General features: G+C 35.5%; 1 protein-coding gene across 1 annotated transcript in view; it reads right to left on the bottom strand.

Annotated features, from left to right (window-relative positions):
• GRIN3A (glutamate ionotropic receptor NMDA type subunit 3A) overlaps window positions 1–22,461 on the bottom strand; it is a 147,944-nt gene that overhangs the window by 72,937 nt on the left and 52,546 nt on the right. The window contains exon 3 of the mRNA XM_045562169.1: window positions 11,132–12,179. Coding sequence (XP_045418125.1) covers window positions 11,132–12,179 — 1,048 coding nt within the window. The remainder of the gene's footprint in view (window positions 1–11,131; window positions 12,180–22,461) is intronic.

Below are 22,461 nucleotides of genomic sequence, written 5' to 3'. Positions count from 1 at the left end.
AGATCCCTAATTTCTTTTAGCCAAGTTTCCTCATCTGTATGTATACAGTAAAGTTTAAATGAAGAAAATCCATTTAAAGCATATAGCATAGTTCCTAGAATATAGCAGGTATCCCAACAAATGTTATTATTTGTTGACATTGATATTTTTAGTTTCTGTTCTTGAAATTGTATCTATGGTCTTATTATGAAGCAAAGTCAGTCATTCATAACCTTTACCATGACAATTAATCATCATTTTAAACACATAAACCACAGGAGATGTGTGTGTGTGTGTGTGTGTGTATGTGTGTATGTATGTATGTATGTGTATACACCTATACTGACTTACATTTTTATTTGCCAATAGAGTCACCTCTGTTAATTCCGTTTTCAGATCATGCATAGGAAAAAAATCTACTTGAAATATAATTTAAGGAAACCTTGATAGGTTCTGTTTTGGTTGACACTGTTAAAATTTTCTGTCATTTGGCATTTTTTATGAAGTAGCTTTCTGACAAAATGTCATGGTAAGTGCACTTCTTGAGTTTGAAAAAATATTATAGACTCTGGAAAAATGTCTTTCTGAACTGAAGCTATGAATAACATCACATATATGATATGTATGTATTTGTGCAGTTGGCCGAAGCAGGGTTGTATCTAGTTACAATTGAGAAAATTGAATCCTAACTGCCCAAATTTCCCAGATTGAGTTCACCATGATCCTGAACTCAGTTAAGATTCCTGACTTGCCACTGGAAACACCAGTGGTTGGATCACGCTAGATCCTGATTCAGGATCAAAACATCAAGTCGAAGCTAAATTCAGCATTCAACTTAATTTACACTGTGGTAGAGCTAAAATAGATATATTTCAGACACAAAAGGAGCCCCTTTGGGAGACTGCCTGCAATTTCTTCACACACAGATAAATATTTATGGAATATTAAAATAAGATTCTTCACAGGGAAAACCATCATTACTTAGTTCTTCCTATTCCAAATGTGTTTCCATTTAACCTGCATTAACTTTTTATGTAATATAAATGTATCTTTGTGAACACAGAGTCAATAAACATGTATACTGGTAATTGTTTATAATTATATAAGATATATGTGAATATTTATAAACACCCTATTATATATTCATTGGTATAGAAAAGTATCTATGTATAGAGAATGCTTGCTGAGAAGGTTAATAAGGTTATAAGCCAATTTTCCCCTATTTTAAAGAAGGGTTTGCAAAAATTTGACACGTTCTCTGTTTGTGTTCAAATGAAAGGAATGATCTTAGACATTCATTAAAGCAAACTCAGCAGGGTATCTAATTGAAAAAACTTTGCTGCAGTTAATATGAATTACTGTATCTATTTGAGAGTAATAAAACTGCAGTTATTTAAAAAATTCTGTAAAGATGCCATCTCAAAATTATTTTAGAAGTAGGCGAGGAAATAATAGCTCACATGCTCACTTGTTCAGTTTTCCACTTATCGACCTGAATTAGCAAAGTCTTGGTTTTTCTAAAGTTCCTTCAACTGGAGAACATTCAAGAAGGAAAGAGAAATACCAATTTTGTCAACTCCCTATTAATTGTCACTTACTGTGTATCTGACCTAGTCTGGGCCACTAAATGATTCTTACTCAACTCTATTATCTACTGCCGGGGACCCAGAACCACCCAGGCTGGGGCAGCATTATCTGTCTCATGTTCCTTCAGAGTGCCTTCCCACTCAAGGGTCCTACGTCTCTGAGCCTTGCTCCACTATGGGCATTATGGTCTTAGGTTTTCTTTGCTTTGGTGGTCTGGTTATATACAATCTCCTGGTCCAAACTCTCTAGGTCAGCCTTGCACATAATTCCAACTTCAAAGGAGAGATGCTCTACCTCTATCCTCCTAGTCTCATGTTGGCCACCTCTGCTTGGCCTTGAAATCAAGTCCATTTATTTATCCAACACTTACCTCAACAAGTGGTTGCCATATGCTAAGACCCTACGGATACAGGTGCATAAGACAGATTTAGTCTTTACTCTTACAGAGTTTATAATTTAGCAGTGGATAGAATCAGAACTTCAGCTGAATATGTTGCATCATTATCTCCTTTAATTTTCACAGGAAACAGGCCATGAGAGGCTAAGTAACTTTCAGAACTTCACAAACTAACATGTAATGGAATCAGGCATTGAACAAAATCCATCCTACACCAGAACTTTGTCCTTTGTATCATACTACATTGCCGCCTACCTGAGCTTTCCTTCTATTTATTCCATAGTGTCTAGTATGAGAATGATTTTGAAAGGTCATATCAAAAGCATTGATTTCAAAGTAATGGCCGCACAACACTATACCCTTATTCCAACGATGCTGCCATTTTTCATGCATTCATGAATTGAATAACATTTACTAAATATTTGCTGCTCACGCAACACTGTGCTAGGTTCTGAGGATATAGGAGTAAGCAAGACGAAGTGCAACAATTAACAAACAAATAGGTAACATGACAATTACAGATTAAGTCCTGTGAAGGGAATAAACCGGGTGAGAATAGGAATTTACTTCTGACAGTCTCTGTGGAAAGTATAAGTATCTTTGAAATGTAAACATTTTACTATGGGAGTGTTACTCATTGGGGAACTCATCTTACCTGGACGTGAAAGGCTACAGACAGCAGCAGTACAGGTGGAGCAATATTGTCATTGTGACTATTGCTGTTGTAACAATTATTGTCTCATGTCTAAGTTATTCTCATTCTTACTTGGTTTATTAAGCACTTTCACATTACATAAGTAATACATAAATAAACACTGTAGAATATATGGGGTAGAAATAATGCAGTAAATATTTCCTTTAACTATACTGCCTAGATATCAATGCCGTGATATTTTATACCTTTCTTCTAGTCACTTTTCTTTATAGCATGTACGTGTGTATATTACAAATTAGAAATGTAGTATATGGTTTTGTAACCTGAATTTTCACCTAACATTACATTTTGATTTTTTGACATCTTAAAAGGCTCTTCAAAATCATTTCTACTAACTGCATTTTTATAGCATATAGGAATATAATTTATTAATTGTGCTATATATTGGACACATACAGTTTCCAAGTTTTTGCTATTTTGAGTAAGGTTGCAGTGAATCTTTGCAATAAATTTTTGTCCACATATTAAGTTATTTCCTTTGGACAGATTCCTAGAAGTGAAAGTCAAGGGTGAAAGGGCATGAACCCTTTTAAGCCTTTGGACACAAATGACCAAAATGGTTTATGATTTATTGTAAATTTACCTTCCCAACAGCAGTCTCAATGCACTTCCACCAAGACTGAGAACCATCAATAAAAAGTTCCTAATTCGATTGGTAAAAATATCATCTCATTACTGTTTTAATTAGCATTTCTTTAAATACAAGTAAGATTTAACATTTTTTATATTTATTTGTCAATTTTATTTCTTTCCTGAATTGCTGTTAATATTATTTATTTATTTGATATATTACTTATGTATACCTTGCTTTCTTGAAAAGATTTCAGGCAGCTTAAAGTCACAGAAAATACAAGATAGCATAAATTAAAATAGGGTGAACTAATAAAAAAGAAACAATATTGTTTCCACAGTGACAATAAATCTGCCACTAGTGGGCGAGCAATTTGTCTCCAAACTACTCTCTAGAAGTTACCTTAATAAAGAATCTTGACATTTACCCAGTTCACCTGGACAATGAGAGGGAGAGAGAAATTATTCAAGGTAAATATAATTTTTACTGGTATTAACATCTGACAAGACTTTAACTATCGTTATTATTATTTTGTGCTCCCTAGGTATCAGATACTATGCAAGGTGATTTAGTTGGATTATTTTATGTAACCTCCATAACTACTTAATGGGGGGGGGAAGTACTATAGTAACTTCATTTACTGTTGTGTCTGGTATATGGGGAGTGGTACATGAATATTAAGTATTTCAATATAACAAATACCTTGAGTCTTTACATAATATTAACATTAACATATATTTTTAAAAGATTCAGCAATCAAACAAACAAAAAAGCCTTTTGGGATTTTGACTGGAATTGCTTTAAACCTATCCTACTAATAAAGGAAATTTTGATATCTTTAAATATTCAGTCTTCCAATTTGGTCATAAGGTAGTTTATGCTATCCAAACCATCTTTTATTACTTTAAACATTTTTTTTAAAAACAGTTGTTATAGAGGGCACTTCCATGGTCTATCATGAATTTTTGTTGCTAGAGTGAATGGGATATTTCTCCTGTTAGGTTTTTCCACCTGGAATTACATGGAGCCCTTAGGAAGTATTTCCAGACCATGGCATTTCTTGGACTTCTCTTCTTTTGAGAAATTTTCCCTCTGTAATGTCTGGTGAACAAAATCCTCTACTTTGTTACTTGTCTGATTCTCTTTGTTCTCCTTTTCCTGCTTTCCAATCTCATAGTTCATGATGGAGTGGTCAGAATCACCTTTTCCTCCTTCCAGCCTCAGGGCTTCTGCAAATGCTGCCCTGTCAACCCACAATGCTCTTCTGTGACACCCCCGCCAAGTCCCCTTTATCTCATTTACCTTCTTCAGATCTCAGCCAGACCTTCTTTCCCCACAGGGGCCTTCTTTGACTCTCCATTCAGATCAGATCTCCTGCAAAGCTCCCAGATTACACTGTATTTTCCTTCACAGCAGTTTAGTATGGCTTTAATCATTCGCTGACTTACATGCTCTCTTGATTAATGTCTTTCTCACTAAATTCCATGTTGCAAGGACAGTGTCTACTTTGCTTACTCCTAAATTCCTAGCCACCTAGCATGGTGCCTAGAACAGAAGGTGCTGTTACTGGAGGAAGTAAAGAAAGAATGAGTGGTTTGATGATGTTGTTAAGTTTTCTTTCCTCTCACCTCAAATCCCATTTTCAGTGTTTTGTTTGCCTTGGAGTTATGGCATCCCCCCTTCTTCATGGTCAGCTTTTATTATATGAATTCATATGTTTTATTGGGCAGCCACATGCTTGTTATATGAAGATCAATAAAGGTGGCTTTTATTATTTTGGGAAATGCCTCTCATTTCATACTAGGGCTATGCCAGTGTCCTTGCATTAATATTTCTGGTGAAAGTTTGCTCTTGCCTTCACAGCATGTCTATTTAATTTTTAATGTTTACTTGAATGTTCACCAGGGCTGTTTTCCTAAAGCAGTACTGTCATTTTCCTGTACAACAATGGCATTAGCCTCTTATTCCCTCTAAGAAGCTGACTTTTTCTTTTTCTTTCTTTCTTTTTTATATAAAATACTCAGGGCTAAAGGTGGAGAAGCTGGAAAAGAAGTACTAGAAAGTCCATTAAAATCAGCAAATAGCTCATTTGAGTGCTCGTGTATCCTTTCACCCAGGCAAATTCAGCTCTATGAGGGGAGATGGAGCTTTATTTTTCAGTGAACTTTATTTTGTGAAATGATTTTTTTCATCTTGTCTCATATCCCAGCAGAGCAGGTGCCAATGGCTGGAAGGTTCTAAGAATGCCCGGATCTATTACTCAGACCATAGCCCCAAAAGGAGACCTTGCTGGACAAAAATGATACTGCAGTTTCTATCCATCTGTCAACCATCCCAAAATGCTTAAAGGAAATGACTTTGAATGATGAGGCAATGGGTGCTTGCTTCCATCTGTCTACTTTAATTTCAGCATCACCTATAATGAGTAGTGCTAGTTTTATGTTGGGGAAATACTCAAATAAGCTCTATTAAATATGTCACTCATAAATTCTTGCTTTCATGGTCTCATGCTTCAAGAGCCCACCCACTTTGAAGCATGGAGCTTGCCTCCCAGATGAGTTGGTGGGAGGCTGTGAGAAGATATACATATTACTTTTAGTGTAAAATAAATTATTCTGGCAAAAATAGTTAAGTGAGAATAGAACCATCCTCTTGAATCTTATTTGCACAGCAGGCCAGTTCCTCTCCCTTGGGGTTATCTGCAGGAGCAGCTAGCAACAAGATTATTTCTTTCCTCTGACCCCCTATCAGGGAAAAAAGATTTCAACCTCCCTTGGCTGCTGCAACATGTAGTGAATCATAAATTCGTCTGTCTTGCACAGGCTTTTGCTTTTAATTTTATTTCTGGTTGAAGCCAATGAATCTCAGCCCTGAAATGGTGATAAAATATTCACCCTTTTAATTCTTAACAGTTTTATTAATTGTGTTAAATGTATAGCCAGCATGCTAAACAATTATGATCAAGAAGAAAAATGGCGCTATTACATTCATTGTAAGTTATCTGATATCAGGATTACAGACACTTACGCGGCCAGGACTCAATTTGTAGACAGACCATGTATAAATACAGATCATCACAGATCTTACTTTTTAAGTCAATAGGTTTTCATCCAAACATATCTTCCCAGAGAAATATAAGTGGTATTTAGATTCCAAGATTAATATTTAAAAAATAGCCAAAATTTAGGGCTAGAAATAGAAGCTATTTACACAAAAATAAGGAAACACTGTTATTATAATTTAAAATATTAAATGCAAAAGAAAAGTCATTTTAAGGAAAGAGTAGATGAAACTTTTGGAGGGTCTCTTTTTCAGATTTTGGGTGCCTAGATGGCCTCTAAGAGCTAATGGCATCAATTCCTTGGACCACATTTCTTACTAAAATGCTTCTAAGGAAGTTTGGGAGTTGTCATTCTCAAAGTTTTAGGGTACACAATTATAACAGAAAGACTTGGGGAGATTATCCCAAGGTAACCAAAGAAGAATTAAAGGAGAAGGACAGAAGAAAGATGGTTAACACATTGCCACACTAGAAAAAAAAAAATTTTCCCGGGGGCCATGGTGTTTTATTAAAACAATCCTTTCTAAGTTGTTACTTTTTATTGTTTTCTATGTGTAAGTTATATGCAATGCAATTCAAGATTTTAGAATTAAATTGTCAATATTAATTGAAACAATAAGAACATCAACAAGTAAGATTTTCATGAACCAACTGCAGGGTTTTGCTTCATGGGGCCCCAGGGTTAAAACTAGCCTGAGTTAAATACAACGCACATGGCAGCCAATGTATTAAGAGCATTAATGGGGAGGCACAGGACAACTCATGTGAGATGAATTAACTGAGGAGAGCTGTGAGTAGTGGAAATGGGGTGAAAAAGGCAAACCATCCTAATATCCAGTAGATGAGGGGGATGACAGGATATGAAGAGAAATGAGACAATGGGTTAAAGGCGGAAGAGTCTTCAGAGTGTGACCAATATTCTGTATAAAATGTCACCTCTCATTCAGATTTGGGGGATTTTTCAGCTTATGGCAAAAGGCTCCACAAATGTCCCCAAAGAACCACAGAGATCTGTAACTCTGTGTAAACAATAAGTTCTCCCTCATCAGAACTAAAATGTTGTCAATGTGAATTTGAAAAATAAAAATGGAATTTTGAAAAATACTGGAAAAAAGTAAAATCACATAAACCTAGTTTCACCAGACATTAAAACACACACAGCCACACACACACATTAATTCTCATGGTCTTAGGCCTTGATCCACCTCTATCCTTTCTGATAACCACCAGCAAGAAGCTAGGCATAGTAGGTAGGATGATACTAATTTTCTCCTCAAAAAATCAAAATTCAGTCTATAGAGTGGCTTTCATGGACCTGTATGACTGCAACAGGACACCTTTTTCTCTTTATGTTTCACCTCATCTATCTGCAAATTCCCTTTTCCAATACCCCGGGACTCCTTATTCATCGTACTTTTCTTCAGACAGCTATTTTCTCCCCATCACATTTTCCCTTGGAATCTCATACCCCACCTAGGGCTTTAATACACAACATTGCCTTCCCAACCAGGCTTCCCACTGGCTTCAGTCTCACTCCTGTTTCCAAATGTCTGCTGGATTTTACCTGGATGTTCAAAACAGATTTTAAAATGCCATGCATGAAACAGAGCTGATCACTGTCTTTTCTGCTTCCTTGAATGGGACCATCATCTTCTCAGACACTCAGGGCTGTAGCTTTGCAGGTATGGCTCTTTGTTGTCTCTTCCATCCAGTTAATTGCCAGGTCCTACTCATTTGTGCAATATTTCTTGCATCCTTCTTCTTTCTATTAGTGACCATAGCTGTAACTTCAACTCTGTTCATTTCCTTTCTCTTTCAGTCTTGTCTGCCTCTGCTGCTGAAGCAGTCATTTTAAATGGACACCACTATGCTGTGCTGTTCCATTGTTCAAAAATGGCAATGGATTTTTGTTGAAGTTCACTTTTCTTAGCCTGACATCAAAGATTCTCTGGTGCCTCAATTAAACTTAATTTTTTCTGATTTAGACCTTACCTCCTTTCCTTCCTGTAATGTATGTTGTGTCTAAATTGAATACTTAGTGGTATCTTAATTGTGCTTTATACTTTCTACCTCCAACTAGTTCATTCTGCTCCTCCACTGGAATGTTCATTTCTCCTTCCCTGTTACACATGTTCAAATTCTGACTATTCAATAATAAGCATGAATTTTATCTTGTTAATTAAGCTTTCCCTTGATGTACTGAGTTGAAGGTGATCATCTTTTCCTTGAACTTTGACAGTACTTCTGTTTCTAAGCTTTGGCATATTTATAACTTTTTAAGTCATTTCTTCTTTTGTTTATGTTTCTTCTTCCCTACTTGATGAAAGTCAAATTTACCTCTGAATTTCTATATATCACTTAGTATATGAAAAAGTTAAAAAAAAAGAAAAAAGAAAAGAAAAGAAAAGAAAAAGATATAGTCCTCCTCTAGGAATTTAGCATTGGTAAGAGAGAAAAATACTCATGCAAGTAACTACAATATATTTAAGAATAGATACTGAGTGACTGTAGAGAGTATGGAAATCATTTTTATTTTATGTCTCTGTGGAAGAGTGAGGATATTACGTAGTCTACATAATACCACCTATGTGGATGAAAATTAAAAAATTCTATCACTAACATTATTCTCCAAAAGTCCAGGTATTACTTAGCCAAATAATCTAGGTGTCTTTATGGAAAAAAACCTCTAAGTGAGAGATTTTAAGATAGAAACAACATTAGTACACATATATACATTTTGGGGAACCTTAGTGAAAATTCATTAATCATCTCACATTGAAAATGGTTTAGATTTAAGCTTGTCCAACTTCATTAAGAGCTGACTTACTTAATGCAATGTTGACTTTGTCCATTTCTGCTGACTTTGTCTTCAGGGCTGGGTTAGATTTCTAGAAATTTCACCTCTTTCTTTATTCTGGTGGAGTTGGGGATGGAATGATTATTTCTTTTTGCTTAAAAATAATTTTACTGCTGTGTATAGTTTGTCTTTACAATTTTCTTTTTAATTCTTTAAAATAATCACTGTTTCAGGTTTTTCATGCACAGCATCCATGACTTACTAATAATTTTGGCAGTCCTTGGTTCTGATAAATGAAACTCTAGTCAGTATTTTGTTCAGTTTTTTTCCTAAGATAATGGTCTGAAATCTGCACAATAGGCATATATTAGATTTTTTTTGTACCAGATTGGACTGAATACTTTTCATTTTGAGTTTATAATTTAGGAGTCACATTGGCAAGATTCTTGCAAAAAAAATCTTTATAATTCTCTAGCGAGACTGTGAGTCTTCAGGAGATTTACAGGACTATTGGGGCAAAGAATAAACAGAGGCTGCTAATGCTGGTACAGAATGTGAATGGTGAAGCATTACCAACATCTCTCTTTAGGATGATGCATTTATTTATGCTAATGAATTTATTTGTGTTCGCTGAATTCCAGCTCATAACATAAAGCCCTGAGTATTCATTAAGAAGCAATAAAAATCCTTGCTTAGTCAGTGAGGCATTGTTAGCTGAAACCTCTCATGAGGTTCATGTCACTTCTCAGGAAGTTTGTAGTATATGGGTCAAATTTCTTATGTTCTTTTAGTTGCAAACAGAACTTAAATCCTAATCGAAACCATCTATGAGAATTCTCTAAAGCTGCCACCAGGTCTGTGGGCTACTCCATCGTTTGCTAAAGATAGTTACAAATGTCCTATTTGTTGATGTTCTATGAAATTAATTTTATGTGTTTATAGAAATTTATAGTAAATGGTTCAATACATTGAGACTTGGTGTGACAAAGAGCATTTAGAAGGCATGGTAAGTGTTTTACAATTTGAAATGGTCTGCTTAGTTGCTTTAAACGTGATATGACCTCAGTATTTCCATTGAATTGAAGCTTTCTCTAGTCTCTACTAGGTATGTCTTACACAGTGGAATGTACTTCTGCTTGAGATGTGCATCCTGTTACCCATCAGTCCTGCAGTACTTCCTTGAGTTTCCTTCCAATTGCCTTGGACCTTGACATCCCCCTCCTCTCTGATCCCACTGCATTGGACTAGGTTATCTATACCCCTAGTCACTGAGAGGGGCCCTGGTTTAATCCAGAGAGAACATAGACATGGATGTACTTACCTGAGCATTACCACTGCTTTACCTGTTTACCTGCACTCCACACTCCCTTTCCTTTCCACCCTCAGGGTCAGATATCTAGGATATCAAAGGCAGCCTAGATAGACATAGTTTCCTAAACATTTTTGGACTGCTGGCACTCTCCCTTCAACCCCAGGTGGCCAGCTGTACAGCCACTCCTGCTATCTCAGTTTGTTCAGTACTGCTTGTTCTACACCCATTGAGTTCCCTAGAAGTTGACTTTGGGTGCTTATAATAAAATGTTAATTCTTTCCATTTTATCATGTTTTTTAATGGTAAAATTATTTACTTCTTAAAATATAGACCCCCCTATTTATTTCCATTAATTCATTAGTTTTTAAGGTCTGCTTTGGGTGAAAATACCTTATAAGACTATTCCCTGATAGCCATTCTATCAGATGTTCAAATAATACAAGGAAAAGTTGCACTAATACATATAATATTTCCACTAGAACTACATTCTCTAGAAAAAAACACTTTTGAAACTCCTTACTCTTTTGTTTCATTTAATAAAACCATGAAGCACTTAGTTCGACCAGGACACAGACTTTTAGAGTAGTCTTTACAGTTGGCTGAAAGAATATTCTTGCATTAGATAGAAGAATATGGACATACTACAGCATAAGACACAAAAAGTGGAGTTATAATGGGCAATAAAGAAAGCTAGAGTAAAAGGAAGTATTACCTTAGGGTCATGTATTCCAGAAAGCTCTTCATAGATCTTCTCACCTACCATGACGGCAGCTAAGTTTGCAGTGTATGTAGAAAGGCAAAACATACAGAAAATGGCCCAAAGGTTCATTAGAAACCTTCCAGTCCAGCATTTTGGGGGTTTGATGGCTACCGTTCTACCAAACAAGAGGGCATAACAGACATTCAAGGCTGAAGAAAAGGAGAAGACTTTGCTTCTATTCCGCCCCTTGGGAGTCATTCCAAAGGGGCTCTTCCATTCATACAGAGTGAGAAAAATGGCAGTGATGTGCAGAGCCACGAAAATCCCCAGCCACATTGTCCAGTGGAGTGGCCACATGAAGGCTCCAATGGGAGCTGCTGTGTCTCGGGTCCTCACTAAGATGCCCAAGCTGGTGGAGAAAAAAGGGCTGGTGAAATCTATCACCTGGCTCCGTGCAGTATTGATGCTGAAGGAAGTGACTGCCATGTGGGCAGTCCCACTCAGGAGATCACCCACCAGCCCAGTCCAGTGCCCATTTTTCCAGGCTCCATACTTTCCGTCCCCAACAATATAGAGGTCAAAGTCAAAGTTCATGTCTTCTGCTAGCTTTTCCAGCAGATCGATGCAATATCCATAGCAGCACTTCTTGAATTTAATGGGCACTGTATCATTACCACTGTGGAGGCTGCTAAAAAGGCTGTCCAATATGGAAGAGTCATTAGTCATGGGGTCTAGACAGAGCTGGCCAGCAGGGCACAAGCCTTCGTCATCTACCTCCCTTGTGAAGACAAACGGATGCTCAATCAAGGTAACCACTCTCAAGTGTAGCTTACTTGGGTGTTGGAAGTGGGTTTTGTGTCTCTGGGCTGGCTCTGGCCATACTCCATAGTCTATGACAATCTTGCCCCCTTGCCAGCTGCCTAAGCGGGTCCACATTGGCTTTCCCATGGGGTCATGTTGCAGATTCCAGATGAAAAAATTGTTTTCTGAGCTGATGATGGTGGAACCTTTTACTTTGATGGAACCACTGAGGCCTCTGAAAGTGGTGTTGGCTAGAAACCTGGCAAGGAGGAGCAAAGGCAAAAAGTAAGGAAGAGAGGTGAGGCCAAAGACAGGAAGCAGTGTTCTTTGTTGCCTCTCGGTTTTAATAAGCTCTAATTATTGTTAAAAATGACATTGCCTATAATTTCTTTAGGAATTAATAAACTGAACTTTTTCTAGGAGTATAGTTCTATTTCATTGAGCTAATAAGATCCAACCCTTAGGTTGTAACACTTTGACTCTTGATCTTACTCCAAACATTTTAATTACTAGTTAAGAGATGTGTTAACTGTTTCCTGTTGTAAACTGTTAATTATATATTCTCACAACTTTTCAAGTTATGGAGGTTCTCAGCATCTTTAGCATGTCCCATTTCTACGGTTGACTACATTTGATTGCCACTATATTTGCTCAATAAATACATATTTTTTTGGTGCGAGGAATGAATTTTAATAAGTATGCACATACTTTTATAATTGCTTAAAAAGTGCATTCATAGCATTGAAAAATAGCCAAATCTTTTTACCAGTGTTTTTTCTTATAGAGTGGAAACAATTAACATATCTGTCCCTATGAGGCCAGTGGAAACTGCATGTTGGGTATCAACCGTGGAACAAAGAGAAAGATAATAAATCAACTTGTAATTCTCAGGATAGCTTCAGGCTACTCTTCCTCTAAGTCATCAGAGAAAAACAATTGGCCCTGGCTCTAGAGAGAGCTTTTGCCAGAAGTCAAATAAAGGAAAATTACTAACTGATTTCTAACCCTGTGAACTAGGGCACTTTCAATGTGTGTTCTGATATGGACTAGACAGGAAAACTGGACTGATTTGGCTTGGTTGTAGCCTCTGTCTTTCTTGAGTCTGGGAAGATAAGACAATAAGAGGTAACATATGAGCATGTGATATCTTAATGAGGGCCTGTGTCAGAGTAAAAGCCCAGGGCAGGCTTTGACATCAGACACACCCACATTTGAATATTGGCCTAGCCGCCTGCAAACATTGACCTTGGACAATTTACTTAAATCTATGCTTCAGTTTTGTCATCAGCAAATGGAGAAAATAATACTTCCTTCATTATAAGAGTCGGAAATAATTGATGTAAGGAACATACCACACCCTCTGACATGGAACATATATTCCAGATATGGTAGCTATTATTTAATGTCATTTGAGTTTTTTTTAAATCAAAGCTGTTTCCAGTTCACTTTTCCAAGACTTTTATTATAATTTCTCTAGCTGCAGACACAAAGTACTGCATCATGGTAAACCCATAGCATTTACTCAAGACACATTTCAAATTAAAAGGAATTAAATTGAAATGTAGAATGTAACATAGGTATTTTGAAGAACCAAATGATAGAAGTCTGGGCTCTCAGTAAAACACGTTCACCCATTGCCTGTCATAAATATTATTCCCTAATTTACAAATGCATATAGAAGTTATGTTGCCACAAAACGGACATAAAAAAATAAAAAAAGCGTGAAGTATATACTAATTTTCATTAGAGATATAAATGTAAATCATATTCGAAGATGCTACTATCACTAAATGCAACGAAACTATTCATTTTGGTAGATTGCATGTAATGGTAATTATTCATATTGGCAATCACCAGTGGGATGCTAGCACTTAAATTCTATTTTGCAATAAGTAATGAAGTCTCAGCTATCTTAGACTTTAGAAGTTTTCTGCTGCTTTAGAGAAGGAGCCAAATCATTAAAATATACAGATTAATCAATTGATAATTACCTAAGTAATATAAGGGAAGGGTGGCTATAATTGTTTCTGATAAGAAATCTACTTTTAGATTTGTTAAAACAACCACAGATACACATTTACTGACATAACCTACGGAATAAAATGGTAACTAGTAAATAGGTTAGTTTGTTTTGGTCAATTTAATGATCAGGAAGGTAAGGTGAAAGTTTTGGAATGAGGAGCTCTTCATTATTTTAAGAATATTTGGGGCTTAATAATATATTTTAACTGGATAGGCCCTTGAGAGATTACCTCTGACTAAATATATACTTAAACTATCTCAGAAAAAGGCATTAGAAATCTTCCAAAATCCTTCAGAGATTATACAGCTCTCTCATTCCAGTAAAACCTATTCCTGATTATTGGTTTTAAATAACATTAAATAATATTTAAGAGAGCATGACAGAAGGACAGTGCTTAGTTGTCTTTGAGACAGTTATTTGTCAAAGAAAGCAAATGAGGATCTGAATATCTCCAATTTTCTTAGCAGAGAAAACCCAGTACTTGTTTCACTGTGCAATTGACACCAAAAAATTGGGTCCCGGGGAATCACCATTTATGACAGATTATTTGTGCCTGTTTTATTTTTAGTCTTATGATGAGGATAAGTTAGAATAATCTCAGTGACAGCTTTTACTTATAGACACCTTTACTAATGGGATGACAATGCATAGCAAAATTTAAGTGCTGTTTACCTTAGTTACAAGATTAGAAGAATGAAATCCTGCTTTTGCTTAAATTGAATTCTATCACATTCCTTTTTATCTTGCCCAGGACTCTTCTTGAATAAACACACACACAAAAAATCAGGAATAATTTTATCAGCAATATAAACTGATACAAAGACCGGGCACTGTTTTCAGCACTAGGGTTGCAGAGATGAAAGACAAGCTCATTGTTCTTGAGGAGCTCAAAGCCGAAGTTTGGGGAAGAAAGAAAGTGGGAAGACAATTCAAACCATAATAATGAGCAGCATGATAGAGGTAAACCTGGTACCACTGGAACAGAAGAGCAAGGGAACCTGCGTATTCTCCTCTAGGGGTGCCAAGGAAGGCTCATTAGAGGAGGAGGTGCCAAAGCTGAGTCTTGAAAAAGGAATTCCAGTAAGCTGGGAAGAGAAGCTGGGAAATGAGGCTGTCAAACCAGAGAGATATGTGTACTAAGGCCAGAGGCAGAGAGCGCTGTGTGATGATGAGAAATGAAAAGCAGGCTGGAGAGGAAGATGGGAAATGAATTGCATCAGAACTGAGGCCACAGTGAAGATAATGGGGAGCCATTGAGGGGATTTTTTTCTGGGGAAGGACATGATCATTACATTTGATTTTAGAATGAATTTTTTCTTTGCTAGCTCTGTAGGAAATAGTTTGGGAGGAGGAGGGGGCTTAACATGATTCCACATGTGAGGAATAAAGGTCCTTCCTTCTCTCTCTGTTTCATAAGGGGCTTAGGGTTGCCAGGGCTAAGGTAGGAGCAGAAGTGGAGAGGAGATGATATACCCAGGAGATATTCAGTCTTCAAAAAGAAAGGCAGTGATACAGAGAGCCAAATGTACAGGGTTGTGTTGAGTCCACAAGCCTTACTAAGCATGTGTGAGACTCAGCTTGACAAAAGGTCATATAAATAAGGCCTGTAGTGTTTAGTTTAATATAAACTCAATGTAAGCCCATAGAGCTACAAGGGTATGAAAAAGGAGAAAAGTAATCTTAATTTACTTTAATAAACATTTAGAGCCTGGATCAGAGGGAACAATAATACCACCATTCTCTGTGCTGATCAGATAACTGCTTCAGCCTGGATATAAACTCTAAACAAATCTTCCAGAGTCAGGAATGTATGAAGAAAGGTAAGAAGGAGGGAAATGTAAGAGGGAGTGGTTAGCACAACAGCCTGATTGGAGAGCAGGGTAGAAAAATATTAGAAAATAATACAGGAAAAGCAGGTTGCAATTAGACTATGAGATTGGATTTTATTTTAGTAGCAAAAGGGGAGACATGAAGATTTCTGAGCAACATAATGATGTAACTAGAGGTCTGCATTAGTAGGATTGATCTGGAAGTAAGTGAAATGCATATATAGAGAAGAAGAGATGGTGACCAGGAGACCACGTAGAAGAATATTACAATACCTTTGTCATGGTATGACAAAAGCCTGGATCTCACTTTGAGTGAGAAACTAGTTTAGCACTGTGCTTTGCACCTAGTGAGTGTTTAACAAAGCAGTTTAGGTATTCAGCTTTTTTATAAGCAAACCTCCCAAGATACCACTCTGCTTAAAAGAATGAGGCTCATTAGTTAATATTAAAAGCTCCCAATTATGTCACTAAGAATATGTGCTGATTTGGATAACAACTGAGATAAAATCTGTACTTTGTAAATTATTTACAATGTTTTTGAGACATTTACAAATGTTTTTGAGACAGTTTACAGTGTAAGCAAGATCAGTATTTAATATATTCATGATTTAGAAGCCATATTTGCACACAAAATCTTGACTTGCTAACTAAAGAATTTATGTACTTATCCATCAAAAAATGAACAGCACATCATCCACTCAATCATTTATTCATTCCACAACACTCACTATGTGCCAGGCACTGTTCTAGGAGCTAGGGCTATAGTAGTGAATGAAGAAGTGAATGAAGACAATAGTCTACAGCTTATGTTGAAGGAGACATAATAAATATGATAAATTGGTAATATATGTGGGATATTATTTAGCACTAAGTGCAAAGGAAGAAAAATAAAGCAGGGAAGGCCAGGAATAGCCTCTCTGAGAGGTGATATTTCAGTAGAGAGCTGAAGAAAGGAAAGGAGCTAGCCATCTGGGTAAAGAACATTCCATGTATAGCGAATAACAAGTCCAACATCCTTGAAGTGAGATTGTGTCTGACATGTCTGAAGAGGGGATGAGGGGCAAGAGAGTTGGAGATGAGGTCAGAGAAAATTTACAGGGGAGTGAGATTTGGGGAAAATAGGATTTTGTAGGTCATTGTAAGGAATTTGTTTCTTTATGTGAAATGGAAAGTCATTGGTAGGTTTTGAGCAGAGAAGTGATATGATATAACTATGTTTTAATAGGAATGAAGCAGAAAAGACCAGTTAGGAATCTGTTTCAAACACCCAGACCAAAGGGGATGGTGGTTTGAATGGAGGCAGTAGCAGTAGTGGGGGGAAAAATTAGTTGGATTTTGATATGTTTTGAAGCTGGAGCTAACGAGATTTGCTGATAGCTCAGATACGGTTGCTAGGAGAGTCAGGGATGCCACTGTGGTTTTCGCCCTGAGCAACTGGAAGAATGGAGCGGCCATTAGTTGAGATTAAGAAAACTGTAACAAAACCAAGTTTGAGGTGAGGGAGAGCTATTAGGAGTTCAATATTTTGTTAATGTTAAGTGTGAGATAATTTATAACATTCAAATGCACATGTCAGATTGGTAGTTGGATTATCTGGAGTTCAGAAATGAGGTCTATACCAGAGATACAAGTTTGGGAACCATGAGCCTATACATGGTATCTAAGGAGACCAAATGAGATCACCATGTGAGCAATTATAGATGAGAAGAAGTCCAAGGAATAAGTCCTGGAGCACTCCAGCATTTGGAGGCAGCACAGGCACGGAAGAACTAGCTAAAGAAACAGAAGAAATAACCAGAGACAAAGGAGAACGAACTGTGATGTGATCTAGAAGCCAAGTAAATAAGAAAGATACTTCAAGAAGGGCACAGTGATCAAGTGTGCGTAATGCTTCTAACAGATCAAGTAAAATTAAGACTGAAAATTGATCATTGGCTTTAGAAATGTGTGGGTCACTAGTGACTTCTGTAGGGTCATTTCTCTGATGTGTTGGGGCCAAGTGCCTCAGTGGAGCAGATTCAAGGGAGAATGGGAAGACAGAAACTGAAGGTAACTCTTTAGAGGATTATGCTATAAAAAGAGGGAGAAAATTGGGGTATTGATGGAAGGGAAAAATCAGTAAACATCTATATGAATATGTATGTATACACATTATACACACATATATCTATATTTACACAGATACAGATATATATATATATCTTTTGAATTTAGATGGGGAAAAAAGAAACAGGCTTTATGCTGATGGAATGATCATATAAAAATAGAAAAATTGTTGCTGCAGGAGAGATAGGGGAGAATTCCCGGGACAAAGCCCGTGAGGAGGCAAAAGAAGTTGTGCTCTAAGGTGCAAGTAGAAGTTATGCTCTTTGCTATGACAGAAAAGCACAGACAAGAGGGAAGACAAGGGAGAATGTCAGACCCAGGGGTGAGTAGGTGGGTGGATGTGACAAGGGAATTTGTGGAAGGTCTCTTCTGATTCAATTCATTTAGGGTATTTTAAAAGTAAATAGATCTGATCATACTCTTCTCCTATAAATTCATTGGAGAGAGGTTTTATTGTATTTTCAAAATGAGACAAAAATATATTCTTAAAAGCATAGAAAGCAAAGGACTTTCATAAGAAATTTTTTAAATCCATTTCAGTTGAAATGATTAGTCTTTTGTTTTCCCATTTGAATTTGCAGGAGACAGTCATAAATCTATCTGGGCCTGGCACTTTTTAAAAAATTGTAATTCTTTAATCACTTTTCCAACATCTTCTATTCAGCTTTCAGATTTTCTGGGTCAATTTTGGCAAATGATTTTTTTTTCTCCAAATTTCTCACTATACAGCTGCATATAATATCATTTATGCTAATTTAAGGATTTTTTTCTCAATAGATTTTAATTTTTTTGTGTGTTCTTTCCTTCTAGATCTCCCCCCACCTCTTTCACTTCTAGTTTTTTGGATGAGGACATATTTGTGTTCACAATTTTTTCTTCAATAATAGAGGTATTTAAAACTATATATACAAATCTGGCATGGTGGCTCATGCCTGCAATCCCAGCATTTGGGAGGCTGAGGTGGGAGGATCACTTGAGGCCAGGAGTTTCAGAACAACGTAGGCAACATAGTGATACCCCATCTCTACAAAAAAATATATATATATATATAATATATAATATAGTATATAATGTAATATATACATAAATAAAATAAGGCTATAAATACAGTCATACATCACTTAACAGCGGGGATACATTCTGAGAAATGTGTCATTAGGCAATTTTATCTTTGTGTGACTATAATAGAGTGTACTTACTCAAACCTAGATGGTGTAGCCTACTACACACCTAGATATATGGTATAGCCTATTGCTTTAGGCTACAAACCCATACAGCATGTTACTGTAGTGAATACTCTAGGTCATTGGAACCCAATGGTATTTGTGCATCTAAATATATCTAAACATAGAAAAGATGCAGTAAAAATACAGTAATATAATCTTATGGGACCACCATCCTACATGCAGTGTGTCATTGACCAGAACATTGTTATGTGGTGCATGACTGTGTACTATTGAATATAGGCTAAACTATTTTTTAGTATTAAGGTTTCATTTTAAAGTTATTTTTAGGTAGTTTATAATTTCAGTTTGTTTTCCTTTTTGATCTTGGAGTTATTTTTAAGTGATTAGGAATTATTATCTTTTTTTGTTATTCTAATTCTATTAGAGGAAGTAGATTATAAAATGTTTACTTTTTATTTTAAAAAAAATGTACTTTGGTTTCCTTTGTGGCCAAATGCTTAATTGATTTTTGTGAATGTTCAATTGACAAAAGAAAAGAATTTATTCTAGTTGTACATATTAGATAAAGCTTGTTGACTGTGTTTCTTAGATCTTCTGTGTTCTTGGTGTTTTTTCTTAGTAGATCTGATAAATGGCATATACAAATCTCTCATTTTGTATGTGTGTGTGTGTTAAAATTATCTTCTCTTTTTTTTTTAATATCTTAGCTGTTGTATTGCGTGGTATACACATATTTAGTGTAGATAGTCTTTAGCAAGTTAAGAAATATTATTCTATTTGTCCTTTTTAGACGTGTTTTAATATAAATACATTAGATTTCTAGCTTCAGAAATGCCTTCTTTTTTTGTTTTTTTAGATCAAAATTTGTAACAGTGGACTACAGTTTTGCAACATATATTTTTATGACCTATGACAATATTTTTAATAATCTTCTAAGATAATGTTTAAAAATTGATGGATGAAAAAACTAGAATTTTTTGAAAAAAAAATTAAAAATACACAGAACAACTGTTAGCCATGGGACTATATTCCTCAAAGACAGCAATTTGTTGGAGCCGAGGAGTGGCTGCCTCTTTGGGTGGGGCATGACTTTGTACCGTCCTCACACAAGGGGTGCACATGCACCTGTGCTAAGTACCACCCTGCTCATTAATATTACATGTCTAGCATTAGAATCTGTGACCACTATTTTAGATTGTCATAATATTTAAATTAATTGTGATAGTGTACAAAAATTTCTTGGCATGGTTTTTAGGACAAATCATCTAATACATAGTAACAGAAGTTATTTTTTAAATAGCTAACCTTGAATTATGAAATAAACACTGTTTGGCATAGAATCAGGTCACTTATTATCTTTTTCTTTTTATCAGAGTAGGATATATATTTCTGGAACTGTTTCTTAAATATTCAAAATATTATATCAATGAATCATTCAGTTCAGGCATTTTTTTAAACGATAATCTCTGTTGTGTGTGGTGGTAGGCAATTTGGTATCTGTTACCTTTTTGGTCTACTCAAATTTTCTACTTGTCAATTTTAGTATTTTGAATTTTAGTAGAAAATTATCAGCTTTATTGATATTTCCAAATTTATTTTAATTATATAATTTTATTATAATAGAAAAGTCTGTTTTCATATGTTATGCTCACTTTCTTATCAGCATTTTATTTTTTATTTTTAGTTGAGATTTTAAGAGATTTGTCTATTTTAATTACTTCTTTGAAAGAAGTGACCCTTGGATTTATTGATTACATTGTTTTGATTTCTTATCATATTTCTTATATCTTATGTGTTAATCATAAAATTTGTTTCTTCCTATTTCCCATGATTATTTTCTTTTTCACTGATTGATTCATTTTCTCTTTTTAGAATTTGATCACTAAAATCTGTTAATTTAACTGTAATTATTGCTTTGGTCACATGTACATGATTTTGATATGTTAGGCTCTTGTTTTCTAAATAGTTAATAATTGTATTACTGATTTAGATCTGTCCCAGTGTTGATACAGGAGGTTGTTTTGTAATAATTTTAAATGGTTTGATCTTTGGTTTATTGTACTTTCACATATATAAATCTGCTCCTTAAGTTTATAGCCTATTTTGGATGCTTGAATATTGTCATTTTGGGTAAATAGTCCATGTACTAATCGAAATGAGTGTACATTCTCTGTGAAATGTTAACTGCAATGTTTGTCTTAATTTATCTGATTAATTACATTATTCATGTCCTATTTTTACTTTTTGTTAACTTGCTCTAAAATTTGCTACAGTTAAATAAGAATCTCCTACTACAAATAATGTTGCCTTAAAGATTTTAGGAACCGTTGTCCCTTGATTTTTCTTCTGTCTTACTCAGCATATAGTTTTATAAATATTCTGTTTTTATGTTTATTAGAAATCTATATTTTTTCTGGCTTTTGAAGTAGTGCTATAATAATCACCTTGTTTCCAGTCTTCATTTTGGCAACATATCAATCTACTTTTGTGTTGTTAAATGCATCATCATCTTCATGTGTCTTCTTCCATGCCATAATTGTTGATGGGTCATATATTTATTTCTACTTTGATATTTTTTCACTCATCAACTTCTGTTTTTGTATATCTACTTCTCTCATTTGTGTTTTTTTTGTTTGTTTCTTTTAAATTGCCCTATTATCTTTGCTTCTCTATTGTTGCCTTCCATTAATCATATCTGTACATGGGAATATCTATTTTGTTTTGTAAAGCCTTAAAATTTATTTTTCCCCTTGGGAACTTTCTTGGTATCATTTAAAAACATCTATATCCTCACCCTCTTATAGCTTGAAAAATGAGCTGAATTTCTGTTTCCATGATCATCTCATCATATTTAATATTTTCTCCCTGAGGAATGAGAGATTTGTTCATCTTCCATAAAGTTCTATCAGTTTTCTTTTTGCCTGTGAGAACTTGATTTTGATTTTTTTGCCTTTGTCTGATTAGGAATGTTTAACAACATTACTACAGTGAAATTTTCTCAAACTTCCCTCCCACTAGCACCACCTAATTCTTGTTAGGTTTACTGGGTTCAGTTGTCAGGATTACTTGCTCTTATGCATTGAATCTAGATATTTGTTTCTTGGTCACTTTTAATTAGGCTCCAGATCTACCAACTGTTGATATGTATCCCCCCCACCAAAAAAAAAAAAAAAACCCAAAAAAACCCCCCAAACCAAAAAACAAACAAACAAAAATCTTCTCAAATAAAGTTCTTCTCCTGTGAGACAAAGGAACATTAAAGTTTCCCTTCTTCTTTTTCTGGGAGAGGCAGGAAGTTGGGAAGAGATCCATAAATGTTCAGTAATCCCATCTTTTCTTCATGTGATTCATATCTACATGGCTCTTCCAATCAAAAACTCACATCCTCCAAAGTTC

The sequence above is a fragment of the Lemur catta genome, chromosome 10, assembly GCF_020740605.2.
Source record: "Lemur catta isolate mLemCat1 chromosome 10, mLemCat1.pri, whole genome shotgun sequence".
Taxonomy (NCBI): Eukaryota; Metazoa; Chordata; class Mammalia; order Primates; family Lemuridae; genus Lemur; species Lemur catta.
This window is presented reverse-complemented; position numbering and strand designations above follow the sequence as displayed.